This window comes from Haliaeetus albicilla, chromosome 18, assembly GCF_947461875.1.
Source record: "Haliaeetus albicilla chromosome 18, bHalAlb1.1, whole genome shotgun sequence".
Classification (NCBI taxonomy): domain Eukaryota; kingdom Metazoa; phylum Chordata; class Aves; order Accipitriformes; family Accipitridae; genus Haliaeetus; species Haliaeetus albicilla.
Window position 1 is genome coordinate 28,563,964 of NC_091500.1, and position 24,047 is coordinate 28,588,010.

The following is a 24,047-nucleotide window of genomic DNA, read 5'->3' on the forward strand; positions in this document are numbered from 1 at the left end:
GTCCAGAGCTGCCATAGGTCTTGCAGGAGGCTGCCCCCCCCCCCACGCCAGGGCCAGCCCCACAGTGAAGCCTGGGGGGACCCATGGGTGCCTGTCCCACATGGCCCCACTATGACATTTGGGGGGACTGAAGAGAGATGGGGACGGGAGGGGGTGGTCACCCCAGAGGGTGCTGGATCTGCCCCCTCCCCCCAAATGGGGGCCAATGTGGGGTGCCATCACCCACAGACCCCCCCTCCCCAAGCCACTGCCCACCCCCCCATCACAGTGGGACCCTCCCACGGCTCTGGCCCCCACCCAAGCCACCAGCTCTGTGTGCTGCCGAGACACCCCCCCCAATCCCTCCCTGTCCCCTTCTGTGCTCCCCCCAGTCCCCACAAAGCCACCAGCCCCCCCATCCCTTTGAGACACCTCCCAATCCCTCCCAGCCTCATGTTGCTCCCACCCCAGTCCCCCCCCCAAGTCCCCCTCAAAGCCATCAGCCCCCTGCCCTGCTGTGACCCCCCCACCTCCCCTGCCCCCGCCCCCCCCCAGATCAGGGACATCCAATTCCAGCAAATCTCATTACTGACCACTAATTAGGGCCACGCGGCTCTAGCTGGGGTGGGAGGGGGACATGGAGAGGGGGGAGCAGGAGCCCGGGGGGGGGGCAGGGCATTTGGGGTCCCCAGGGCAGTAATGGGGCTATATGGGGAGGGGGCTTCCTGTCCCCCATGGACCCCGTCCCCCCACCCCGGTGCCAGGTCCGGTACCGGCTGTGGCCCCGCTCACCCATGCCCACCTCCCAGCCTGCCCCCCCCCCACCCCACCTGCCACCCCATTCCAGGGACACCCCCCCCCGAAACATGGGCCCAGCTTCACCCCCCCGAATATGGGGTCCCCTGTCTCGGGGAGGTGGGGGGGCTGCAACCCAGCGATGACAGTGGTGGTGGCACCATATGGCATGGATGCACCCAAACGAGGAACCGGCTCCTCTATCCTGGGCAAACAGCTTTAACTGGGGGTGGGGGGGCAGCTGAGACCGGGGGGGGTGTCACAGCAGCACCCATGGGTCCCCCCAGCCCATCCCATCCCAGTCCCTCCCACAGCCCCTTCTCCAGGGCCACACTGGGAGGGGGCCATGTCCCTGTCCCATCCCCACCCATGGGGGGGGTCCTTCACCCGTGGGCAGCACTGACACCAGCCCCCCCACCCCGCTGCAGGCTGGGGGGGACACACACACCATCCCCACTCACTGTCCCCAACCCCCAAACGAGCCCCCGTGGCCACTGACGCCCCAGAGATGGCCACCGAGAGCAACTGTCCCAGTGGAGGTGTGTGTGTGGGGGGGTGGTCTGGGCTAGGTCAGGGTGGCATTGGGGGTCGGGGGGGTGCTGGGGGTCAGGGGGGGCCGGTAACGGGGCTGGTAGCCGTAGGGACGCAGGCGGTGGGTCAGGTACTCCAGCGCGTACATCTGCTCCCCACTCACGTAATGGAACGACACCGACAGGTCCGAGCAGCACTGGGGGCCCTGGGGCAGAAATGAGGCGGGGGGGGGAGCTGGAGAAGGGGTGGGGGGGGATGGGGCACCCAATGCCCCCCTCCACCCGTTGGTGCCACAGGGCAGGAGGGAGGGTGGGGGCTGGAGGCTGCCCCCCCTACCCCGAGCCCATCACCGTGGCCTCTGGCCAGGGTCCCTTGGATTGGGGTGGGGGGCATTGGGGGCAGCTCCCCCCCCCCAGCCTGCCCCCCCCCCCCCCGGTGATACTCTTATCTCTGGCTGATAATCTAAAAAGGAGTGATACTCTTACTCTGCTGATACTCTAATCTCCGGCTCAGCACCACCAGAGCGGGGCCAGCCCCCCCCAACAGCCCCCCCGGGAAACATGGCCGGGTGCCAGGGTGGGGGGGGCATCACGGGCGGCTTTGCCAGGCAACCGGCTTGGGTGGGGGGAGCAGAGACCATGGGTGGGTGTCACGGCCACGCGCTGGGGGGCTGTGGTCATGTATGGGGGGGGACACACACCACAGACACGCACATGGGGGACATTGTGGCCACGCATTGAAGGGGGGGTGACACTACAGCCAGGCATGGGGGGGGGGGGTCACCATGACCACAGGTGTGGGGGCCGTGGCCATGCATGTGGGGGGACACCATGGTCACGCGAGTGGGACCATGGCCATGTGTGGAAGACTGTGGTCATGCGTGGGGGGGGGGATGCTATGGCCACACATGGGGGGGGGGCACCACGGCCACGGATAGGGACACCACAGGTATTTATGGGGCAGATGCCATGGTTGTGCATGGTGGGATGCGACAGCCTGGCACGGGGAACCGTGGCCGTGCCGTGTGGGGATGTCATGGCCAAAAATAGCGGGGTGGGGGGACACTACAGACAGACATGGGGACACCATGGCCATGCAAGGGGTCTCACGGCCACACATGGAGGACCATGGCCATGCAAGAAGAACTGTGGCCATGGGTTGTGGGGACACCGTGGCCACGCAAGGGGTCCATGGTCATGTAGGGGGGACCATGGCCATGCAAGAAGAACCATGGCCGTGCGTGGGGAAACTGTAGCCATACATGGGGAGACTGTGGCCACCTCGGCGTCCTGGTGGTTGCCTCTACCCAGCTGGGGCAGGATGAAAGGGCAATGTCCATGGCTGGGGGGTCCCGGGAGGTGCGACCTACCTCCACGATGGGGTAGTAGCAGTAGCTCCGGTACCAGAAGCTCTGGGAGAACTTGTCAGTGAGGTGGGACTCGGGCGGGAAGGGGTGGAAGGTCTCGCGGCCCCATGTGTCCCGCGAGTCGCCCGCCTCCACCCCCACCTTCTCCAGGCACTGGCCCATGGCCAGGTCCTCCACGGCGCTGGTGTGGGTGCAGGTGCCGGAGGCGAAGGCGGTCACAAAACGGCGCAGGGCTTCCTTGCTGAGGACGTAGCCAGCCCCGCCGCTCATGTAGCCCTGCTTGGTGAAGGGCTTGAAACGTTTGCCGAAGTAGAAGGGGCGATCGGGGGGGTGGCCGGCCAGCAGCCAACGCAGGTTGGCCACCACCACGAAGGTGTCGTCATCCGCCTTGAGGAACCAATCGGCCCGATCCAGGTGATGCCGGTACACGTACTGGAAGGCGCGGATGGTCTTCCAGTAGAGTTGGTGGCGGCCTTCTCGGACGGGCAACCCAATGGCGGGGAAACGCTCGTCCGGCTCCGAGCTCATGAAGAGGGCCACGTTGCAGTGACGTGCCCAGGTAGCCCGCACGTGCCGAGCTTTGGTCTCCAGGGTGCCGGGTCCCGTCATCACCCAGCACAGGATGCGCACCCGCTCGTACAGCGCCCGCGCTTCTCCGGCATCCTCGCCTGGCGTCGCGGTGGTGGCGGAGGGGGATGATGGATGTTGGGGTCCCAGTGGCGACCACCGCATTGGCCCCGTGCCGTCACCCACAGTACGTGGTCGGGGGGGTCACCCTCAGCACCCCTCCCCCGCCAATTGGAGCAGCTGGGTGGGGGGACCTCACCGTGCCTCCCACCCCCTCCCACCAGAGACCCCAAAACCCCACCATGGTCCCCACACTTAAAGCCCCCCCCCCCATCATGATGTCACCCACCTGCAGAGCCTGATGGGGCCACGCCATAAAGCACGGGAGACCGGGTTGCCCCAGGGGGGTCATCAATCTCCTGGGGGTCCTGGCTGGTGGGGGGCATGGGCCAGGGCAGCAGGACACCGTGGAGGAGGAGGAAGGTGGCGGTGAAGCCCACGAAGACCCCCCCGTGGAAGGGCAGCCATGTGCTCTTCAGGCCTGGCAGCAGCATGGTGGCCTGGGGCACGGGGGGGGGGGGTGTCAGTGTGGAGTGGGGGGGGACACGACACCCCATGACGTCCCTGTGATGTCCCCTATCTGCCGCAGCCTGAGCTGGAAGTGTCGCTGGTGGGAGAAACCCTGGGGCAAGATCCATGGGGTGGGGGACAGGACCCACGGGGGGGGGGGGGGGGAAGAACCCACGGGAGGGTGTGTGTCACACTTTGGGGGGGTGCCAACACCTACAGGGGGTCGTGGCGGAGCTGGCACCCCCCCCCCCCCGGCTCCAAGGGGTATCTGTGGGGAACGGGGGGGGGGGGGTGACACGGATTCCCCCCTCCATTATAAGTTAAAGGGGGGGGAAGTCCCCCTGAGTTCCCCACAGCCCCCCCCGGGGGGGGTGTCTTCCTAGATGGGGGCAAGGAGCGGGGCAGGACAGTGAGGGGGGGGGGGGGAAACGGGGGTCGCGGGGGGTCCCGGGATCGGGCTCCCGGCTGCACCCTCACCTGGGAGCGGGGGGGAGTCGGGGGGTCCCGGGTCAGTCCGGGGGGAAGGGTCCTGGTCGGTCCCGGGGGGGTCCCGGTCTGTCCCGGGGGGGGTCCCCACGCCCGCCGCTACATCGTATCGGGACTGAGCAGCCCGCCCCGCCCCCTCTGCGCTCCCATTGGCCAGAACCACGCGAGCCCCCGCCCCACCCTAAGCCGGATTGGCTGCCGCGCTCCCATGAGCCCTCCTCTTTGCAATTCCCGCGGGTGGGTGGGGGGGAAACGGGACCACGACCCCCTACCCACCCCCGGGGACCCCGGTTCCTCACTCCGGGCTGTGGGGTCATGACATCGGCCATGGGGGGGGGGGGGGGGGGGGGCAGCAGGGCTGGGGGGGGGGCAATAGAGGGCAGGATGGGGGGGGACGACAGGCAAGAGTGGCAGGGGACACGGGGGGGGAAATAAGGGACACGGGAGGGGACAGGCGACACAGACACAGCCCGGGGCTGACCTCGGTTTATTGATAAAAAGGGGGGGGGGGGGGGCAGGGCCTAAGGCCTGACGACCTCATTACATCTCATTATGAGAGAGTGGCCCCCCCGGCAAGGGGGGGGGGGGGGGGGGGGGATGTGTGTGCAAATGGCTCCAGTGGCAACAACAGGACCCCCCCCCCCCAAATCACAATCCCCCCCGCCCCAATCACACTCTTCCCCCACCCCAAAACCACACTCTCCCCAGACCCAGCTCATCCATGTCACAAATACGCCCGGCCTCAGGGCAGGGTCCCCCCCCTGCCATGGGGGACACAGCAAGTTCCACGTCCCCCCCCCCCCCCCCCCCCCGCCAGAAAAACCAAAAACAGTCCAAGGTCGCCCCTTGGGGGCTCCACTGGGGTGGGGTGGGGGGGTACCCCTGTGGGGCATCACCACCCTTCCTGGGGGTCCTGCACCCAGCCCCAGGGCGGGGGGGGGGGGGCCAAAGCCCCGACTCTGGGGCTGGGGGGGGGGGTCAGAAGTCAGGGTCCTCGGAGTCCCCAGGGGGCTGAGGTTCATCCCGGCCCCCCCAAACGAAGCGGTAGTTGTCTTCCAGTGCCTGCTGCCGCCGCCGCTCCTTCTGTGCCTCCTCTGTGCCCTGGATCTGGGGCGGGGACAGGACACGACACATCACATGACAAGGGGGCCCTGGCCCCCCCCCCCGTGCCTCAGTTTCCCCCCCCCAGCCCCACGCTCACCAGGATGTTGAAGAAGATCTCCTTGAGGTTCTTGGTGTCCTCCTCTGAGAGCCAGTGCGCATCGTCCTCATCACCCCCCCCCGTCGTCACGATCTTGATCTCGATTTTCCCTAGGAGAGGAAGGACAGGGGGGTGATGGGCGGGTGTGGGTGGAGGGGGGGGGACCCCAGCTATAGCCTCCTCCCCCCCCCCCCCCCCCCCCCCAAAACCCCTACCTTCGGCCCGCAGCCCCTCCTTGGCCAGCAGCTCCCGGACCTCGCTCTCGATGTGGTGGAGTTGGGGGTTATCCCGAGCCATCTCCCGCCGGGGGGGGTCCCGCTGGTGGGTGTTGCTGGGTCCGATCCTGCTCACCCGCACCCGCACGCGTCCGTCGGCGGGTGGGCTGGGGCTGGCCTTCCTCCCGGTCCCCTCCTCTTCCTCCTTCTCTCCCCCCGGGCTGGGGCCACCTCCATCCAGTTTGTCCATGAGACGGTTGAGGGTAGAAGCCAAGGATTTGGAGGCCTGGTTACGGTCAAACTCCCCCTTCAGCCCCTCCGTCTCCAGCTCATCCTCCACCTGTGGGTGACGGGAGGGGGGGTCAGGGGGGGTCCCCAGCCAGGCCAGGGGGTCCCTAGCGTGGTGACCCACCTCGTTGATGATGTTGTCAAACTCTTTCTCCATCTCGGTCTTCACCTCCTCCTTCAGCTGGGCCATCTGCTCCCGGGGCAGCAGAACAGCCTCCAGCTCCTTCTCGAAGCCACCCAGAAGGTCCCCGTCTTCCTCTTCATCCTCTTCTTCCTCTTCCAGTCGTTCCCTCTCACCCGCTGGGGGCTCCTCAGGGACAGGGGGGTCTGGGGGAGCCTTTACCACTGCTGCTGCCTCCTCCTCCTCCTCACTCGCCTTCTCCTTGGCCTGGAAGCAGAGGGAAGGTTCTCAGGAATGTCCCTTGGTGCTGATGGGGAAACTGAGGCATGGAGAAGCTGCCCGAGGGGCCTGTCCCCGCCACAGGTAGTCACTCACCTTCTTGGTGCTCTCCTTCAGCTCCTCGATGAACTGGAGCAGGTCCCCAGGGCTCCTGATCACTTTGAAATGGATTTTCTTCCTCGTATCTACAAGGCGACCACCAAAACAGACAGGCGGGAAGGATGGGGATGGCAAAGGCCCACAGCGCATGCAGGGGGACACAGAGTGGCCACTGCTGGCCACTCCCCTGGGGACTCACCAGCTGCCTGGCCGCTGGTTGCCTTTGGGGATGGGTCCTCTGCCTGTGGGAAGGAGATGGGGTGATGGAGCAGGAGCCCGAAACTGCTCCTCTAACACGACACCCATCCGGCCCCGCTCCTCCTTGCTGGTGGCCACGAGGACATCCCTGAGGGCGCTGGGGACTCACCCTGGTGCTGTCCTGCTGGCTGCCTGCCTTTTCGGTCACCTCACGCACCCGCTCCCAAAAAGCCGCCTCCTTGGCTGGGTCCGGCTCGTCCCCCGGCACGGCTGGCATGGAAGGAGAGGACGGGCACAACTGGCACCGGGCAGCTCTGAGCACGCCGCCCCAGCCGGCAAACACCCGCAGCGGTTGTCTGAGCCGCGCTTCACCGCAGCGGCAAGCAGGGGACAGGTGCTGTACCTTCACCGTGGGCCACCGGTGTGCCCTCGGGGGGCTGCGCGGGGGTCTCGGCGTCCCTCTCGCTCCACAGCCTTGTGTCCAATGTCTTGAGCTCCTCCGAGATCTCCTCCACTTTCCGCTTGGTGTCAGCTGGAGGGACGGAGGGACAGAGGGGACCCGTGTCACCCCCGTGCTGGGGTCCCACAGCCCACCCGGCGGGGGGGTCTCCCTGATACTCACAGACTTGGGCGCGGACGTACTCGACGTACTGTGCCGGGCTGAGCGCCGGCTGGCAGAGGATGGGCTGCGGTGCGGCGCCGGCCGGGGGGCGCAGGAAGGGGTGGTGGCAGATGCGGGTGGTGTGGACGGTCAGGACGTAGGAGCAGGATTGGGGCTCATCCACCCGGGCGATGTAGTCGCCGGCTCCCTCCTCGCACAGGAACTGGGGTGAGAACCATCAGCCGCTGCCAGCGCCACGGGGACAGGAGCGTCACCGCGCCTGCGTCAACCCCCCCGTCGTCTTACCCGGACTTCAGCCTCTCTGGCTCGGCCGGTGAGGTCGCACCGGGAGCCGTTGACGTAGCTCTGGCTGTGGTATCGCTTCAGCCGGTGCTGCTTGGAGGCCTGGGGGGACAGAGGGGAAGAGCGGAGTGGGGATGGGGACCCCCGGGGATTCCCTGCTGTCTTGTAAGAGGGTTGGGCGAGGGGACGGTGGTGTCCCTGGGGCGGGGGGAGCCCACACCTTGGCCGTCTCGTCGTCCCAGTCGAACGCTGACTGGTAGTAGCCGAGGAAGAGAATGTCTCCTTTGATCTCCGACTCTGTGGCAAGAGACAAGTGTTGAGCAGGGGGAGGGACAACATCGGGGACGGTCTGCCCCTTCCCCCCCTGCTGGCTCTCCCATGCCACCATCCCCGCCCACGCCGTCACCTTCCATGTGATACTGCTGGATGTGCTTCCCGTAGCAGAACTCGTACGTCCACCAGTCCTTGGTCTGGAAAAGATGGGGAAAAACACGGGATCAGGATGGATGCCACGGGGTGACTACCCCGCTGCTTCCCACCCTGTGGTTCCCCCCCCCCCAACCTTGACGAGGCATGGGGCAGCTCCCATGGGGCGCAGGAGCTCTGCGACGCCGGAGCCGTTGTAGAGCTGCGCTTCCTCCTCAGGGTTGGGCTGGCGCCGGATGGCTGCAGGTGGAAGCCGACACTCATAGCGCTGCTTGAACTTCGATGCCACTGTCACCACATCCTCTGCCTGGCGCTGGAGTGGGGGGACGTGGCAGAGACTCGGGGTTGGGAGGGGACACACCTGTCAGGGTCCCTGGGGACCAGCCAAGGGACCCGGGTGTCTGGCTGGACGGTGTGAACCGTGTCTCAGGATGCGGCCCATTGCCACTTCCCCCACCCTAGGGAAATCAAGGCAAACCGCAGTCCCCTCCCTACTTCATGCCTCAGTTTCCTGTTTTTCCTCCACTATAGCTGAGCCCAGCCCAAGAAAAGGCTGTGAGATGGGCAGAAGGTGAGGGGACAGACCTGTCACTGCTGCCCCCCCCACCCCCAGCTGGGGGGGGGCAGGGGTGTGCTCCAGGCTGGTGTGTGTTTTTGTCCCCCCCCCGCCTCCGCCTCACTCGCAGGGCTTGCTCGGTGGTGGCTCCCGCCCAACAGCTCAAAGTCACCGGGCTCGGGACGGTGGCAGGCGACACACAGCAGCAGCTGCCTGCGGGCAGGCACCCCCCCCCCCGCCACCTCCCCACCCCGACCCATCCCACTGCCAAATCTGGGGAGCAAAGGTCCAGTCCCCACCCGTTGTCACCCACGGAAAGAACTCTGCCCCGCGAGGAGTGCCAGACAGCAGCGTTGCCGCTGACGGATGCGGAAGCTGAAGCCCCACTGAGCACCAGACCAGTGCTGGGGGGGTCACCAGCACCCCGAGGACGCCGTAGGTCCAGCTGCACCCCACAGCTGCCGGGAGCTGCTCGGCAGAGGCGAGTGGGAGGTGAAAGAGGTACGGTTCCCCCCCCCCCCAACCCCTGTTCCCCAGTCCAGTCCCAGTACTCCCAGTAGGATCCCCAGAAGGCCCAGTGACACACCCCCCCCCCCCCCAGTGCTGACAGCTGCTGGTAGGGCCCTGGCCCGGTCACAGCCCGTTTCCTCCCCGAGTCCCCGTCCCCCCCCACCCCGCCCCAGGCCCAATGACACCCCCCTCCCCCGGTACAGCCCCAGGCAGGTCCCCCACCCCAGTGCCCCCAATCCCGGGCCAGTGCCCTCGTTCCTAATACGGCCCCGGGGCCAGCACCCCCGTCCTCGGCACCACCCTCGTCCCCGGTCCGGTGCTCCCGTCCCCGGTACCAGTCCGGACCAGTACCCCCATCCCCGGTAGGACCCCGGCCCGGTGCCCCCAACCCCGGTCCGGTACCCGCAAACCCCAATAGGACCCCGCGATCGGTTCCCCCGCACAGGTACGATCCCCGACCCATAGCGTCGTCCCCCCCGTGGCCGGTGGGACACTGGGTCGGTGCTTCCGGCCCCCACCCCAACACGGTGTCCCCCGTAACGGCCGCGGAGTCGGTGCCCGTCCCCGCCGCGGACCCACCTGCCCGGCCAGCACGGGCTCGGCGAGGATCTCCAGGCCGTACTTCAGCTCGCTCAGCTCCTGCAGGTTAAGGGCGGCGCGAACCCCCCGCAGCGGCCGCCCCGGGCCCAGCACCACCAGTACCAGCAGCAGCGCTGGGCCCAGGCCAGGGCCCGGCCGCGCCGCCATCTTACCCCCTTCACCGCCCGCCGCTTCCGCCCGCCGCCTCTCCGAGCCCGCCCCCGCCCGCTGGCAACCCGCGCGGCGGTTGGCCCGCCCGCCTGCCAGTCAGCTTTACGCTCGCTTTCTATTGGTCGGAAGCTGGCGGTGATGCCGCCGGGGTTGAGGCCGCGGTGGGAGGGCGGTGGTCCCCTCCAGAGAGCGAGGCGATTGGGCTGAGTCGGAGCAGGCGGCAGCCAATCGCGAAGCGGGGCGCAGCCGGCCCCGATGACGCAACGGCGGGCTCTTAAAGGCGCAGGGCGGTGGCGCACCTGCCGCCTCCCTATTGGCTGAGCGGGATGCAGGCGATCCCGGCCACCTGATTGGCGGAGAGAGACAGAGCATCCCGGAGGGGGGGGTGGAAATCGGGGGGGGGGGGGGGATCACGTGATTACCGGAGCCGAGAGGAGGGGGCCCGGCCCCGCTCCAGGGTGAGGCCCCCGTGCACACGGCGACCGACGTGCGTGGGAGCCCCGAGCGCGAACACGCGTGGGCACCCCCGCTCTTCTCTCCCCCCCCCACCTCCCCGAGACCCCCCCTCGGGCGTGGGACCCAGCGGGGTGCAGCCGGGCCCCCCCCCATCCCCGAGCACCCCCCGCATCCCTCCCCCATCTCCCTACGACCCCCCCCGGTACCCCAGTATCCTCCGGTGTGTCCCCCCCCGCGTCCCCCAACCTCAGCCCACCCCCCCCAGTCCCCCCCCAGCACCCCCCAGCATCCTCCCACCCCCCCAGTCCCCTCCCAGCATCCTCCCACCCCTCCCAGTCCCCCCCCAGAACTCCCCCCAGCACCCCCCAGTCCCGTCCCCCCCCAGAACCCCCCCAGAATCCTCCCAGTCGTCCCCCCCCAGCTCTCAGGCCCCCCCCCCCCCCGGAGACAGACAGGCCACAGGCAGCCCAGGCCCGGGCCCCCCCCCCCCGGGCCCCCCCCCAAAGCTCAATGGAGCCTTTGTGCAGCCCACGCGTGGGCACAAAGCGCGGCCTGTGGCAGCCGGAGCCCCCGCCACACCGCGGGGGGGGGGGAGCGCTAATTCCCCCCCCCCCGGGGCACCCCTGACCCTCCGCCAGCCCCGATGCCACGGTGACACCGGCCGCCGCCCCCTCCCCGTTTTTTGTGTGCCCCCCCCCCGGCCCCTCCCGGGGCTGCGGCGGTGCCGTTCCCGGCCGGGGCCACCGGGGGCGCCCTGCCCCCCCCCTCCGCCGCCCCCCCCCCCCCCGTCCGTCCGTCCCCGCTGCCGGTGCCGGTGCCGGTGCGCGGCCGCGGAGCGCCGGGACCCGCCGGCGGAGCCAGGTAGGGCCGGAGCCGTCCAGCGCCCCCCCTTTGTCGCGACATTTCGCGGCAGCCGCCGCCCCACGGCCCCCCCCCCCCATCCCCGCATCTCCCGGCACCCCCCAAGCCGCCGGGTCCCCCCCCGGACCCCCCCAGCCCCCTGCCCCCCCCCCCCCGCAGCCCCCGGATCCCCCCCGAGCTTCTCCCCCCGCATCCCCTGGGCCTCCCCCCCCCCCCAGCACCCCCCAGTCCCCCCCCCGGCCCTACTGCACCCCAAATCCCCCCCCCATTACCCCCCCATTGCCTGAGCCCCCCCCAATCCTGCCCCCCCCTCCTTTTAACCCCCCCATCCTCGGATAAAGCCCCTCCGGGGGGCCCGGGGGGGTCCCTGGCTGCAGCCGTGTCCCTGGGTGGGGCTGGGGGTGCGGGGGGGGGGGGTGGTGTGTGTCTCCCCCCCCCCCCCCCCTCCCCCCCCCCCCCACCTCTGACGCTGTCCCCGTGTCCCCAGGCCGGTGTCGTGGGGGGGCAGAGCCATGAGCGTGGGCTGAGACCCCCACCCCGACCCCACCGGGACCCTCGCCCACCCCGAGGTGAGGGCACTGGGAGGGACTGGGAAGGACTGGGAGGGGGCACTGGGAAGCATGATGGAAGGGGTACAGCAGAAAGGGGGTACTGGGGGGGGCACTGGGTTGAACTGGGGGACTGGGAGGCGTTGGGAGTAGTGGGAGGGACTGGGAGCGTTGGGTGGTAGGGCAAGGCACTGGGGGTACTGGTTTGCACTGGAGGTGCTGGGGGGCAGTGGGAGGGACTGGGGACACTGGGAGGCACCCGGGGGACACTGGGTGGCAATGGGGACACTGAGGCACTGGGAGGCACTGGGGAGCTATGGTGATTTTGGTGGCAGATGGCTGGGTGGCACTGGGAGGCGCTGGGGACAGTGGTTTGCACTAGGTTGCACGGGGCCACAGTGGGGGCACTGGGTTGTACTGGGGGTTGCTGGGTTGCACTGGGAGGAACTGGGTTGCACTGGGAGGAGCTGGGGAACTAGCTTGCACTGGGAGGAGCTGGGTTGCACTGGCTTGCACTGGGGGCACTGGCTTGTGCTGGCTTGCACTGGTTTGCACTGGTTGGTGCTGGGGGCACTGGGAGACATTGGGGGCAATAGATAGCACTGGGGGCACAGGGTTGCACTGGGGGCACTGGGTTGCACTGGGTTGCACTGGTTTGCTCTGGGGGCACAGGGTTGCACTGGGATGTGCTAGGTTGCGCTGGGGACACTGGTTTGTGCTGGGGGCACTGGGAGGCATTGGGGGCAATAGCTTGCATTGGGAAGCACTGGGTTGCGCTGGGGGCACAGGGTTGCACTGGGAGGTGCTGGGGGCACTGGGAGGCATTGCGGGCAATAGCTTGCGTTGGGAGGCACTGGATTGCACTGGGGGCACTGGGTTGCACTGGGAGGTGCTGGGGGCACTGGGAAGCATTGGGGGCAATAGCTTGCATTGGGAGGCACTGGGTTGCGCTGGGGGCACAGGATTGCAGTGGGAGGTGCTGGGGACACTGGGAGGTTCTGGGTTGTACTGGGTTGCACTGGGTTGCGCTGGGGGCACTGGTCTGTGCTGGGGGCACTGGAAGGCATTGGGGGCATTAGCTTGCATTGGGAGGCACTGGGTTGCGCTGGGAGCACTGGTTTGTGCTGGGGGCACTAGGTTACACTGGGTTGCACTGGGAGGTGCTGGGAGCAATAGCTTGCATTGGGAGGCACTGGTTTGTGCTGGCTATACTGGTTTGTGCTAGGGGTACTGGGAGGTTCTGGAGGCACTGGGTGGTGCTGGGTGGCACTGGGTTGCGCTGGGGGCACCAGGAGGCATTGGGGGCACTGGGAAGTTCTGGAGGCACAGGGTTGCACTGGGTTGCCCTGGGGGCACTGGGATGCCCTGGGGGCACTGGGTTGTGCTGGGGTCACTGGGAGGCATTGGGGCAATAGCTTGCATTGGGAGGCACTGGGTTGCGCTGGGGGCACTGGTCTGTGCTGGGGGCACTGGAAGGCATTGGGGGCAATAGCTTGTGTTGGGAGGCACTGGTTTGTGCTGGGGGCACTGGGAGGTACTGGGTTGCACTGGGAGGTGCTGGGGGCAATAGCTTGCATTGGGAGGCACTGGTTTGTGCTGGGGGCACTGGGAAGCATTGGAGGCACTGGGAGGTTCTGGGTTGCACTGGGTTGCGCTGGGGGCACTGGGTTGCACTGGGGGCACTGGTTTGTGCTGGGGGCACCGGGAGGCATTGGCGGCACTGGGAGGTTCTGGGGGGCACTGGGCTGCACCAGCTTGCACCGGGGGCACTGGTCAACCCCGGTGCTCCCCAGTTTGCGCTGGGGGCAAGGCGGGCGTGACACGGGTGGGGTCCCCCCGCAGCCCCGCCCCGCCCGCGCCCAGGATGCGGGGGGCGCAGAGGTCCCTCTGCCTGCTCCTGGTGGCCACGGCCTCGCTGGCCGCACTCTACCTCCACCTCTGGGCACCCAAAGGTGCCCCCAGCGTCGACCTGCGGCGCCCAGCCCCCGAGCGCCTACTGGGGCCCCCCCTGCCCCCCCCCACCCGCTCCTACCCCCACGTCCCCTTCCGCCTCAAGGAGGAGGTCATGGAGTAAGGACTGGCGCCCGTCGCGGGGGCACTCATGGGTGGGGGGCACCCCTGGGTGGGTGGGGGGCTGGGACTCACCCAGGGGGCTGGGGGCACCCATGGGCTGGGGGTACCCATGGGTGGGGGTACCCATGGGTGGGGGCTGGGACTCACCCAGGGGTTTGGGGTACCACAGGGTTGGGGCACCCGTGGGTGGGGGTACCCATGGGCTGGGGGAACCTATGGGTGGGGGCTGGGGCTCACCTGTGGGGTCAGAGCACCCATGGGTGGGGGTACCCAAGGGTGTGGCGAATCTGGGGCTCATGGGGATGGGGGTACCCCAGGGTGGGGTGGCTGGGGCACCCGTGGGGATGGGGGCACCCTGGGGAGGGGGTGATGGGGTGGCGGCTGGGGCGGTGCAGGGTGGTGCCAGGGTGGGTGACAAGGTGGTGCTGGGCGGTGCCAGGGTGGTGCCAGGGCAGTGCTGGGCGGTGCCAGGGTGGGTGACAAGGCGGTGCCAGGGCGGTGCCATGGTGGTGCCGGGCGGTGCCAGGGCAGGTGACGAGGTGGTGCCAGGGCGTGGGTGGGCATCGTCCCCACCCGTGGGTGCGGAGCGGGTGTGGTGACAGTGGGCGGGGCAGGCTGCTGCCCAGGAACGGCTGCTCCTGCGAGGCGGAGCCAGGGCTGGCGCTGCCCCTCCAGCGGCAGCTCTTCGGGCAGGGCCCCAGCGTCGACTTCGCCAGCGCCTTCGCCCCCGGCGAGCGGCCCCGGCTGCAGCGCCAGCGCGAGCGCGAGTACCACAGCTACCGCCTGCGGTGAGCGGGGGGTCCTGTGGGGGGGGCACACGCACACACACCCCCCCTAGGGTCGCTGTGGGGCAGGGTGGGACCCCCCAAGGTCAGTGTGGGGCGGGATGGGACCCACTGGGATCTGTATTGGGCGGGATGGGACCCACTGGGATTGGTGTGGGGCAGGATGGGACCTACTGGGATCTGTATTGGGCAGGATGGGACCCACTGGGATCGGTGTGGGGCAGGGGGGATGCCCAGGATTGGTGTGGGGCAGGAGGGGATACCCCAGGGTCAGTGTGGGGTGGGATGGGACCCACTGGGATCTGTATTGGGCAGGATGGGACCCACTGGGATCGGAGTGGGGCAGGGTGGGACAGCCAGGATCGGTGTGGGGCAGCATGGGAGCCCCTGGGATCTGTATTGGGCAGGATGGGACCCACTGGGATTGGTGTGAGGCAGGAGGGGACCTGCTGGCATTGGTGTGGGGCAGGGTGGGACCCCCCAAGGTCAGTGTGGGGTGGGATGGGACCCCCTGGGATCAGTGTGGGGCAGAGTGCGACCCCCCCAGAGTAGGTGTGGGGCAGGATGGGACCCACTGGGACTGATGTGGGGCAGGATGGGACCCCAGGGCCAGTATGGGGCAGGATAGGACCCCTTGGGATCAGTGTGGGGCAGGTGGGGGGGACCCCCTGAGGCTTGCTGTGGGGCAGGGTGTTGTGGGGCAGGATGGCCCCCACCTGAGCCCCCCCACCCTCCCCACAGGGTGCAGTCCCCGGCCGACCGGCTGCTCATCGTCCGCGCCAACTCCCCCCTCGAGTACCCGGCCCAGGGGGTGGAGGTGCGGCCGCTGCAGACCGTCCTGGTGCCCGGTGAGGGGGGGGCACGGGGGGGGGCACAGGACCATTAGGGCACACAGTGGGGTGGGGGGGTACAGCAGTATTGGGGGGTAAAAGGGCAATTTGGGGAGGCACAGGGGTGGGGGAGTACAGCAGTATCGGGGGGCGCAGGGTCAAGCGGGGGTGAGAACATATGGGGGGCACAGGGAGGGATCGGGGGCACGGGGGGCACAATGGGCATGGGAGGGCATGGGGGGGTAGGGGGTGACACCCTGCACCCACCCAGGGGTCTTTGGGTGAGTGCCCCCCCCGGCCCTGCTCACCTCTCTGTGGCCCCGCAGGGCTCAGCCTGCAGGCAACGGGCAGGAAAACCTACCAGGTGAGGGCGGGGGCGGGGGCGGGGCGGGGCAGGACGCGAGTGGGGTGTGGCAGGGCGTGGGCAGGGAGGAATGTGCGCGAGTGGGGAGTGGCGGGGCGTGGACAGGGCGGGATCATGCGTGGGTGGGGTGTGGCAGGGCGTGGTCAGAGTGGAATCCTGTGTGGGTGGAGCATGGGCAGGGCGAAATCCTGTGCGGGTGGGGCGTGGCAGGGCGTGGGCAGGGAGGATCATGCACGAGTGGGGCACGGCAGGGCGTGGAGATGGCAGAATCTTGTGCAAGCAGAGCATGGCAGGGCATGGGCAGGCTGGGATACTGCACGAGCAGGGCGTGGGCAGGGCGGAATCTTGCACAAGTGGGGTGTGGCAGCATGTAGACAGGGAGGGATCTTGCGCGAGCAGGGGATGGGCAGGTTGGAATCCTGTGTGGGGAGGGTACAGCAGGGCAGAATCCTGTGTGAGCGGGGAGTGGCAGGGCGTGGGCAGGGCGGAATCCTGTGTGGGCGTGGTGTTGCAGGGTGGAATCCTGTGCAAGCAGGGCGTGGCAGGGCGTGGGCAGGGCGTGATAATGCGCAAGCAGGGTGTGGCAGGGCGGGATCAGGCGCGAGAGGGGCGTGGCAGGGTGTGGGAAGGGTGGAATCCTGTGTGGGCGGGGCATGGCAGGGTGGAATCCTGTGCGAGTGGGGCATGGCAGGGCGTGGGCAGGGCGGGATACTGCACAAGCAGGGCATGGCAGGACGGGATTATGCGCAAGCAGGGTGTAGCAGGGCGGAATCCTGCGTGAGCAGGTTGTGGCAGGGCATGGGCAGGGCGGGATACAATGTAAGGAGGGTGTGGCAGGGCGGGATCACGCGCGAGCGGGGTGTGGCAGGGCATGGGCAGGGTGGAATCCTGTGTGGGCGGGGCATGGCAGGGCGGAATCCTGCGTGAGCAGGGTGTGGCAGGGCGAGGGCAGGGTGGGATACTGCGCGAGCAGGGTGTGGCAGGGCGGGATAATGCGCGAGAGGGGCGTGGCGGGGCGTGGACAGGGTGGGATACTGCGCGAGCAGGGTGTGGCAGGGCATGGGCAGGGCGGAATCCTGTGCGAGCAGGCCATGGCAGGGCAGGATCATGCTCGAGCGGGGAGTGGCAGGGCGTGTGCAAGGTGTTGTCCTGTGAGGGCGGGGCGTGGGCAGGGTACAGGCAGGATGCCCTGGCGTGTCCCAGGCGTGGCCACCCTGGGTGTCATGTCCCCCCCCCCCGCAGGTGAACCTGACGGCCACCATGGGGACGCTGGCAGTGGCGGCTGTGGTGGAGGGCGTGGAGCTGCAGGGGGAGGGGCAGCCCCGCCTCTCGCTGGCCGCCGCCCACCTGGACCACCTCAACCGCCAGCTGCAATTCGTCACCTACACCAACACCCTCTTCCACCCCGACACCGCCGACATCGGTGGGTGCTGCAGGGTGGGGGGTGGTGGGGGGGTTGATTCCATGGGTGGCACCCGCATGGGTGCTGGTCCCAGGGGTGTAGGCAGGGTGTGGGCAATTCCACAGGTGGGATTTGGATGGGTGCTGGGCCCATGGGTGCTGTGGGTGGGACCCTGGATGGGTGCTGGTGTTTGGGGTGCCATGGGTGGGCTCTGGATGGGTGCCAGCCCCATGGGTGCCACAGGTGGGATTTGGATGGGTGCTGGCCCTGGAGGACCATGGGTGGACCCTGGATGGGTGCTGGTGTTTGGGGTGCAATGGGTGGAGATTTGGATGGGTGCTGGCCCCATGGGTGCCATGGGTGGTCTCTGGATGGGTGCTGGTGTTTGGGGTGCCTTGCGTGGGCTCTGGATGGGTGCTGGTGCGATGGGTGGACCCTGGATGGGTGCTGGTGTTTGGGGTGCCTTGGGTGGGCTCTGGATGGGTGCTGGCCCCATGGGTGCCATGGGTTGTCTCTGGATGGGTGCTGGCCCTGGAGGACCCTGGATGGATGCTGGTGTTTGGGGTGCCTTGCGTGGGCTCTGGATGGGTGCTGGTGCCATGGATGGACCCTGGATGGGTGCTGGTGTTTGGGGTGCCTTGGGTGGGCTCTGGATGGGTGCTGGTGCGATGGGTGGACCCTGGATGGGTGCTGGTGTTTGGGGTGCAATGGGTGGAGATTTGGATGGGTGCTGGCCCCATGGGTGCCATGGGTGGGATTTAGATGGGTGCTGGCCCTGGAGGACCATGGGTGGAGATTTGGATGGGTGCTGGCCCCATGGGTTGGACTTGGATGGGTGCTGGCCCCATGGGTTGGATTTGGATGGGTGCTGGCCCCGTGGGTGCCACAGAGGGTCCCTGCCCCTGGGGGTGCCGTGGTGGCAGCGCAGCCTGGCTCAGGCCCGGTGACGCCATGTCCCCGTGGCGGTGCCCTGAGGGTGCAGGGCACCCTGAGGTGGGTGGGTGCCACCCCAAACCCCCCCCCCGCCCGGGACACCCAGCGCCTCGTTGGCCTTCCAGTGCAGTTCTCCACCGACGGGCACGACGCCGCCTTCGCCATCCGCATCCGGCACCCGCCCACCCCCCGTCTCTATGGCCCCGGCCCCGCCGGTGACGGCGACAGCGATGGGGATGGAGGTGAGCCACGGGCACCCCAAAACCAGTCCTCCCAGTGCCAGGGGCGCCCAGTCTTCCCAGTGCCAGGGTGCCCCACTCGTCCTAGCATGGGTACCCCACTCCTCCCAGTGTGGGTGCCCCAGTCTTCCCAGTGCTGGGGTGCCCCAGTCTTCCCAGTGCTGGCATATCCCAGTCCTCCCAGTGTTTTGGTGCCCAGTTCTCCCAGTGTTGGGGTGTCCCAATCCTCCCAGTGTTCTGGTGCCCACTTCTCCCAGTGTTGGGGTGTCCCAGTCCTCCCAGTGTTTTGGTGCCCAGTTCTCCCAGCGTTGGGGTATCCCAAACCTCCCAGTGTTTTGGTGCTCAGTCTTCCCAGTGTGGGTGCCCCAGTCCCCCCAGTGGGGGGGGGGTCCAGTCTTCCCAGTGTGGGTGCCCCACTCCTTCCAGTGCTGGGGTGCCCCAAACCTCCCAGTGCTGGGGTGCCCCAATCCTCCCAGCGTGGGTGCCCAGTTTTCCCAGTATGGGTGCCCTGATCCCCCCAGTGTGGGTGCCCTGGTCCTCCCAGTGTGGGTGCTCCGGTTGCCCCATTGTGGATGCCCCAGTCCCTCCAGTGTGGGTGCCCCAGTCCCCCCAGCGTGGGGTGCCCAGTCTTCCCAGCATGGGTGCCCCAGTCTACCCAGTGTGGGTGCCCCAGTCCCCCCAGTGTGGGTGCCCAGTTTTCCCAGCGTGGGGTGCCCAGTCTTCCCAGCATGGGTGCCCAGTCTTCCCAGCATGGCTGCCCCAGTCTACCCAGTGTGGGTGCCCCAGTCCGCCCAGTTTTCCCAGCGTGGGGTGCCCAGTCTTCCCAGCATGGGTGCCCAGTTTTCCTAGTGTGGGTGCCCCAGTCCCCCCATTGTGGGTGCCCAGTTTTCCCATTGTGGACGCCCAGTCTTCCCAGCGTGGGTGCCCCAGTCCCCCCATTGTGGGTGCCCAGTTTTCCCATTGTGGACGCCCAGTCTTCCCAGCGTGGGTGCCCCAGTCCCCCAATTGTGGGTACCCAGTCGTCCCAGTTTGGGCACCCAGTCTTCCCAGCATGGGTACCCAGTTTTCCCAGTGTGGATGCCCCAATCTCCCAGCGTGGGGTGCCCAGTACTCCCCCCCCCAGCTGACATCCCCCCCCCCCCCCCGCAGGGTACAACATCACAGCGCTGGTGACCATCGCCACCAAGACGTTCCTGCGCTACGACAAGCTGCGGGGGCTCATCGCCAGCATCCGCCGCTTCTACCCCTCCGTCACCATCGTGGTGGCCGATGACAGCCAGCGCCCCGAGCCCCTGCAGGGCCCCCACCTCGAGCACTACCTCATGCCCTTCGGCAAGGTGGGGGTCCGGGGTGGGGGGGGATTATTGGGAAGGGTCAGGGTTGGGCTGGGGGGTGGGAGGGGGTTAGGAGGAGGGATGTGGGGTTGGGGGGGACTGGGGAGGGGGGGACATGGGGGGGTGGTAGGGACATGGGGCTGCAGGACTCTGGGGAGGGGGGGGGCACTGGGGGGGTGGCAGAGGTGTGGGTCCCCAGGGATGGAGGACATGGGGGGGGTGGCAGGGGTGTGGGTCCCCAGAGATAGGGGACATGGGGGGGGTGGCAGAGGTGTGGGTCTCCAGGGAGGGGGGGGGGGTGGCAGGGGTGTGGGACACCAGGGAGAGGGGGGACAGGGTTGTGGCAGAGTTGTGGGTCCCCAGGGATGGGGGACATGGGGGGGTGGTGGCAGGGGTGTGGGTCCCCAGGGATGGGGGGCAGGGGGTCTGGCAGGGCTGTGGGACCCTCGGGAGGGGGGACACGGGGGGCGGCTGGCAGGATTGTGGGTCCGCAGGGATGGGGGACACAGGGGGGGCTGGCAGGGCTGTGGCTCCCTGGGGAGGGGGGACATGGCAGGACTCTGGCAGGGCCGTGGGGCAGCCGTGGGGCAGCCGTGGGGCGGCAGGCACTGACGGCGGCTCCACAGGGCTGGTTCGCCGGGAGGAACCTGGCGGTCTCGCAGGTGACCACCAAGTACGTGCTGTGGGTGGACGACGACTTCATCTTCACCCCCCGCACCCGCCTGGAGAAGCTGGTGGACGTGCTGGAGAAAACCAGCCTGGACCTGGTACGGGGTGGGGGTGCTGGGGGGGCACCCAGGAGCTGGGGGGAGGCACCGGTGGGGTGCTGGTGGCCAGTGGGTCCCCATGATCTGAGTAGGGGGGTCTTGGTCCCCCACGTCCCCAGTGCCTGGTGCCATCTCAGTGCCCCGCCCCCCCCGTCCCTGGTGCCAGGGGGTGTGCTGGTGCCCCACAGCCCAGTGCCAGGGGGTGTCCCAGTATCCCCCAGTGCCCCCAAGGTTGCTGGTACCCAGTGTTCTGGCAGTGCTGTGGGTGGGTGGCACCACGCTGTGGGGGTCCCGGTGAGCCTGGTGTGCCGGGGGTGCTGGGGGTGGGGGGGTGGGTACGTGGGGGGGTGTCCTAGGGGCTCCCAGTGCCGCAGGTGAGTGATGCTGGGGGGTACTGGGGATATCTCTGTTCTCAGTGCCAGCGGCCAATGCCAGTGCCACAGGTGGGTGATGCTGGGAGGGGGGGGTTACCAGGGATGTTTCAGTGCCCAGTGCCAGTACTGGAGGTAGGCACTACTGGGGCGGGGGGCAGGTACCAGGGATGGCCCAGTGCCCATGGTGAAGGTGGGTGATGCTGGGGGTCTCGGGTGCCATTCCCAGTTCCCAGTGCTAGCGCCCAGTGCCATCCCACAGGTGAGTGATTCTTGGAGGGTACTGGGGTATGTTGGTGCCATTCCTGGTGCCAGCACCCACTGCAGTAGGTGGGTGATGCTGGGTGGTACTGGGGTGTACTGGGGATGTCTTGGTGCCGGTGCTGCAGGTGGGTGACACTGGGTGGGTACTGGGGATGTCTCTGGTGCTGGTGCTGTGCCCAGTCCCAGTGCCACAGGTAGGTGTTGCTGGGGGGGTCTTGGGTGCCATTCCCCATTCCCAGTGCCAGCGCCTGGTGCCATCCCACAGGTGGGCGATGCTGGGGGTACTGGGGTTACCGGGGCTGTCTCGATGCCGGTGCCCGGTGCCACAGGTGGGCGATGCTGGGGGTACTGGAGTTACTGAGGCTGTCTCAGTGCCAGTGCCTGGTGCTGCATGTGGGCGAGACTGGGGTGTACTGGGGCTGTATCTGTGCCGGTGCTGCAGGTGGGTGATGCTGGGGGTACTGGGGTGTACTGGGGCTGTCTTGGTGCCTGGTGCCGGTGCCACAGGTGGGTGATGCTGGGGATAATGGGGTGTACTGGGGATGTCTCAGTGCTGGTGCCGCAGGTGGGTGATGCTGGGGGTACAGGAGTGTACTGGGGCCGTCTCAGTGCCTGGTGCCAGTGTCACAGGTTGGCGATGCTGGGGGGTACCAGGGGGTTACTGGGGATGTCTTGGATCCTGGTGCCAGCGCTGCAGGTGGGCGATGCTGGGGGTACTGGGGTGTACTGGGGATGTCTTGGTGCCTAGTGGCAGTGCTGCAGGTGGGTGATGCTGGGGATACTGGGGCGTACTGGGGCTCTCTCGGTGCCCGGTACCACCGCCCAGTACCAGTGGCATCCCACAGGTTGGCGGTGCGGTGCGGGAAATCACCGGTTACACCACGACGTACCGGCAGCGGCTGAGCGTGCGTGGGGGCGGCGCGGGGGGGGACTGCCTACGGACACGGCCCGGTTTCCATCACCGCCTGGCCGGTTTCCCCGCCTGTGTCGTCACCGATGGCGTCGTTAACTTCTTCTTGGCCCGAACCGACAAAGTCCGGCAGGTCGGCTTCGACCCCCGCCTGCGTCGGGTCGCCCACCTTGGTGAGGAGTGGGGGGACATGGGGGTGCTGGGGAAGGTCCATGGGGGGGACTTGGGGAGGGGTACTGGGGTAATGGGGGGGGTCCTGGGGTAACTGGGGGGGTCCTGGGGTAATGGAGGTGGTTCTGGGGGGGTCCTGGGGTAATGGGGGGGTCTTGGGGGGGTCCTTGGGTAACAGGGTGGGTCCTTGGGTAACTGGGGGGGTCCTGAGGGGGTTCTGGTGTAATGGGAGGGTCCTGGGGGGGTCCTGGGGTAATGGGAGGGGTCCTGGGGGGGGGGACAACATGGCCAGGGGATCTTAGAGGGAGGTGGGGGGGTCCCTGGGGGAATCCAGGGAGGGACCTGGGGGGGTGCTGGGGTTAATGGGGGTGTCTGGGGGTCCTGGGGAGGGTCCAGGGGGGACCTGGGGGGGTTGTGGGAGTCCCTTGGCAGGGGATGCTGGGATGTCCTGGATGGGGGACAAGGGGGTCCTGGGGGGGTCCTGGGAGTCCCGGGGTAGGGGGGCAGGGAGGATGTCCTGGGGGGGGTGCCGGGGGGGTGGTCCTGGGGGTCCCAGGAGGGGACAAGGGTGTTCTGAGGGAGGAACATGGGGGCGTCCTGGGGGTCCTGGGAGGAGAGGGACAGGGGATCCTGGGGAGGGGGTCCTGGGGGGGGCAGGGGATCCTGGGGGGGTGCTCCAGGGGAGGACCCAGAGGGGGGAGTCTCTATGGCCTGGAGTGTTCCAGGGTGGTTTGGACATTGGGGTCCTGGGTGGGAGGGGGCCAGGCTGTCCGGGGGGCGTCCAGGGTGTTGGGGTGGTGGGTGGAAGGGAGCTAGGGTGTCCCAGGGGGGTCTGGGATGACAGGGTGCTGGGTGGGAGGGGTGTAGGGTGTCCCATTGGGGGGGTCAGGCATCGGGGTCCCTCAGGGAAGAGAAGGGGGCTGAACGTTGGGGTCCTGGAGGGTCTCAGACATGGGGATTCCTTGGGGAGAGAACTGGGGGAGACCCCTGGCTCCCTACTGGGGTGAGGGTGAAGGGTGTCTCCCCCACTATGGGGTCACCTGGGGTGCTGGACAAGCACTGGGATGCCGGGAAGAGAAGGGGAGACTCTGAAGCGGGGGGGATTTTTGGAGATCCCACGATGGCGCTGAGCCCATTTTGGGGTGTCCATCCCCCCCCACCCAGAGTTCTTCATCGACGGGCTGGGGGTGCTGCACGTGGGCTCCTGCGAGGACGTGGTGGTGGATCACGCTTCCAAACTGGCCCTGCCCTGGCGCCGGACGGAGGGCGAGCGGCAGTACGCCCGCTACCGGTACCCCCCCGCCCGCGACGACAGCCTTCGCCTCAAGCATCGCCTCTTCTTCTTCAAGAACCGCTTCAAGTGCATGGCCGGCAACTAGCCCCCTCCCCGGCCACCGCCGGCCACCGCCCAGGGGAATTCTCCCCCCCCCACCCTACACACCATGGGCCACCACCGAGGGCCACCGCCATGGGCCACCACCCAGTGCCACCGCCATGGGCCACCATCATGGGCCACCACCATGGGCCACCATGGGACTGCGGCCACCCTGGAGCACTCCACCCCCCCCCCAGGTCCCCTCCCCCCCCCACCCCACCCCCCCGCGGTGTTTTTAGCTCTTTTGTACTTTGGGGGGTGGTGGGCGGGGGGGGACGACACCCCCCCCAGGGGACTCAGGTGTCTGGGTGCCCCTCTCCCTTTTTTGTCCGCCCCCCCAGAGACTCAATTTTCTATTGTACAGCCCCTGCCTCCGCGCTGCCGCCAGGATTTTTGTGCCAAGTCTCGGCCCCTTCCCCCCCCGGGACCCCCCCGGGCCAGGTTGGGGGAGGGGCTGGGGGAGGGGGCTGCCCCCCTCCGCCCCCCCCCGCCCTTTTCTACCCGATGGATGGTGAGATTTTAA

The 24,047-nt window shown here is 68.3% G+C and overlaps 3 protein-coding genes across 5 annotated transcripts; 1 reads left to right on the top strand and 2 right to left on the bottom strand.

Annotated features, from left to right (window-relative positions):
• Positions 1 to 1,029: 1,029 nt before the first annotated feature.
• Positions 1,030 to 4,422, bottom strand: LOC138689912 (glycoprotein-N-acetylgalactosamine 3-beta-galactosyltransferase 1-A-like). The gene is made up of 4 exons (XM_069806550.1): positions 4,286 to 4,422; positions 3,588 to 3,798; positions 2,675 to 3,339; positions 1,030 to 1,510 (listed from the first exon to the last, which is right to left on the bottom strand). The coding sequence occupies exons 2-4, from the start codon at positions 3,790 to 3,792 to the stop codon at positions 1,340 to 1,342; spliced, it is 1,041 nt and encodes a 346-aa protein (XP_069662651.1). The 5' UTR covers positions 3,793 to 3,798; positions 4,286 to 4,422; the 3' UTR covers positions 1,030 to 1,339.
• A 342-nt stretch (positions 4,423 to 4,764) lies between these two features.
• Positions 4,765 to 9,870, bottom strand: OS9 (OS9 endoplasmic reticulum lectin). Of its 3 annotated transcripts, none has more exons than XM_069806118.1 (14): positions 9,671 to 9,870; positions 8,162 to 8,338; positions 8,006 to 8,069; positions 7,820 to 7,896; positions 7,603 to 7,701; positions 7,318 to 7,519; positions 7,099 to 7,227; positions 6,865 to 6,965; positions 6,697 to 6,739; positions 6,495 to 6,583; positions 6,168 to 6,386; positions 5,711 to 6,050; positions 5,496 to 5,605; positions 4,765 to 5,401 (listed from the first exon to the last, which is right to left on the bottom strand). In XM_069806118.1, the coding sequence occupies exons 1-14, from the start codon at positions 9,836 to 9,838 to the stop codon at positions 5,273 to 5,275; spliced, it is 1,947 nt and encodes a 648-aa protein (XP_069662219.1). In that variant the 5' UTR covers positions 9,839 to 9,870; the 3' UTR covers positions 4,765 to 5,272. The 3 variants fall into 3 exon arrangements, with proteins under 3 accessions (XP_069662219.1, XP_069662218.1, XP_069662220.1); XM_069806117.1 differs by having other exon boundaries at positions 6,123 to 6,386; positions 7,105 to 7,227; positions 9,671 to 9,868; XM_069806119.1 differs by having other exon boundaries at positions 6,123 to 6,386; positions 9,671 to 9,866.
• A 3,652-nt stretch (positions 9,871 to 13,522) lies between these two features.
• B4GALNT1 (beta-1,4-N-acetyl-galactosaminyltransferase 1) lies at positions 13,523 to 24,047 on the top strand. Its single transcript, XM_069806120.1, has 10 exons — positions 13,523 to 13,776; positions 14,394 to 14,567; positions 15,306 to 15,412; positions 15,721 to 15,758; positions 17,001 to 17,181; positions 18,219 to 18,335; positions 19,482 to 19,669; positions 20,293 to 20,433; positions 21,914 to 22,151; positions 23,314 to 24,047. The coding sequence occupies exons 1-10, from the start codon at positions 13,571 to 13,573 to the stop codon at positions 23,526 to 23,528; spliced, it is 1,605 nt and encodes a 534-aa protein (XP_069662221.1). The 5' UTR covers positions 13,523 to 13,570; the 3' UTR covers positions 23,529 to 24,047.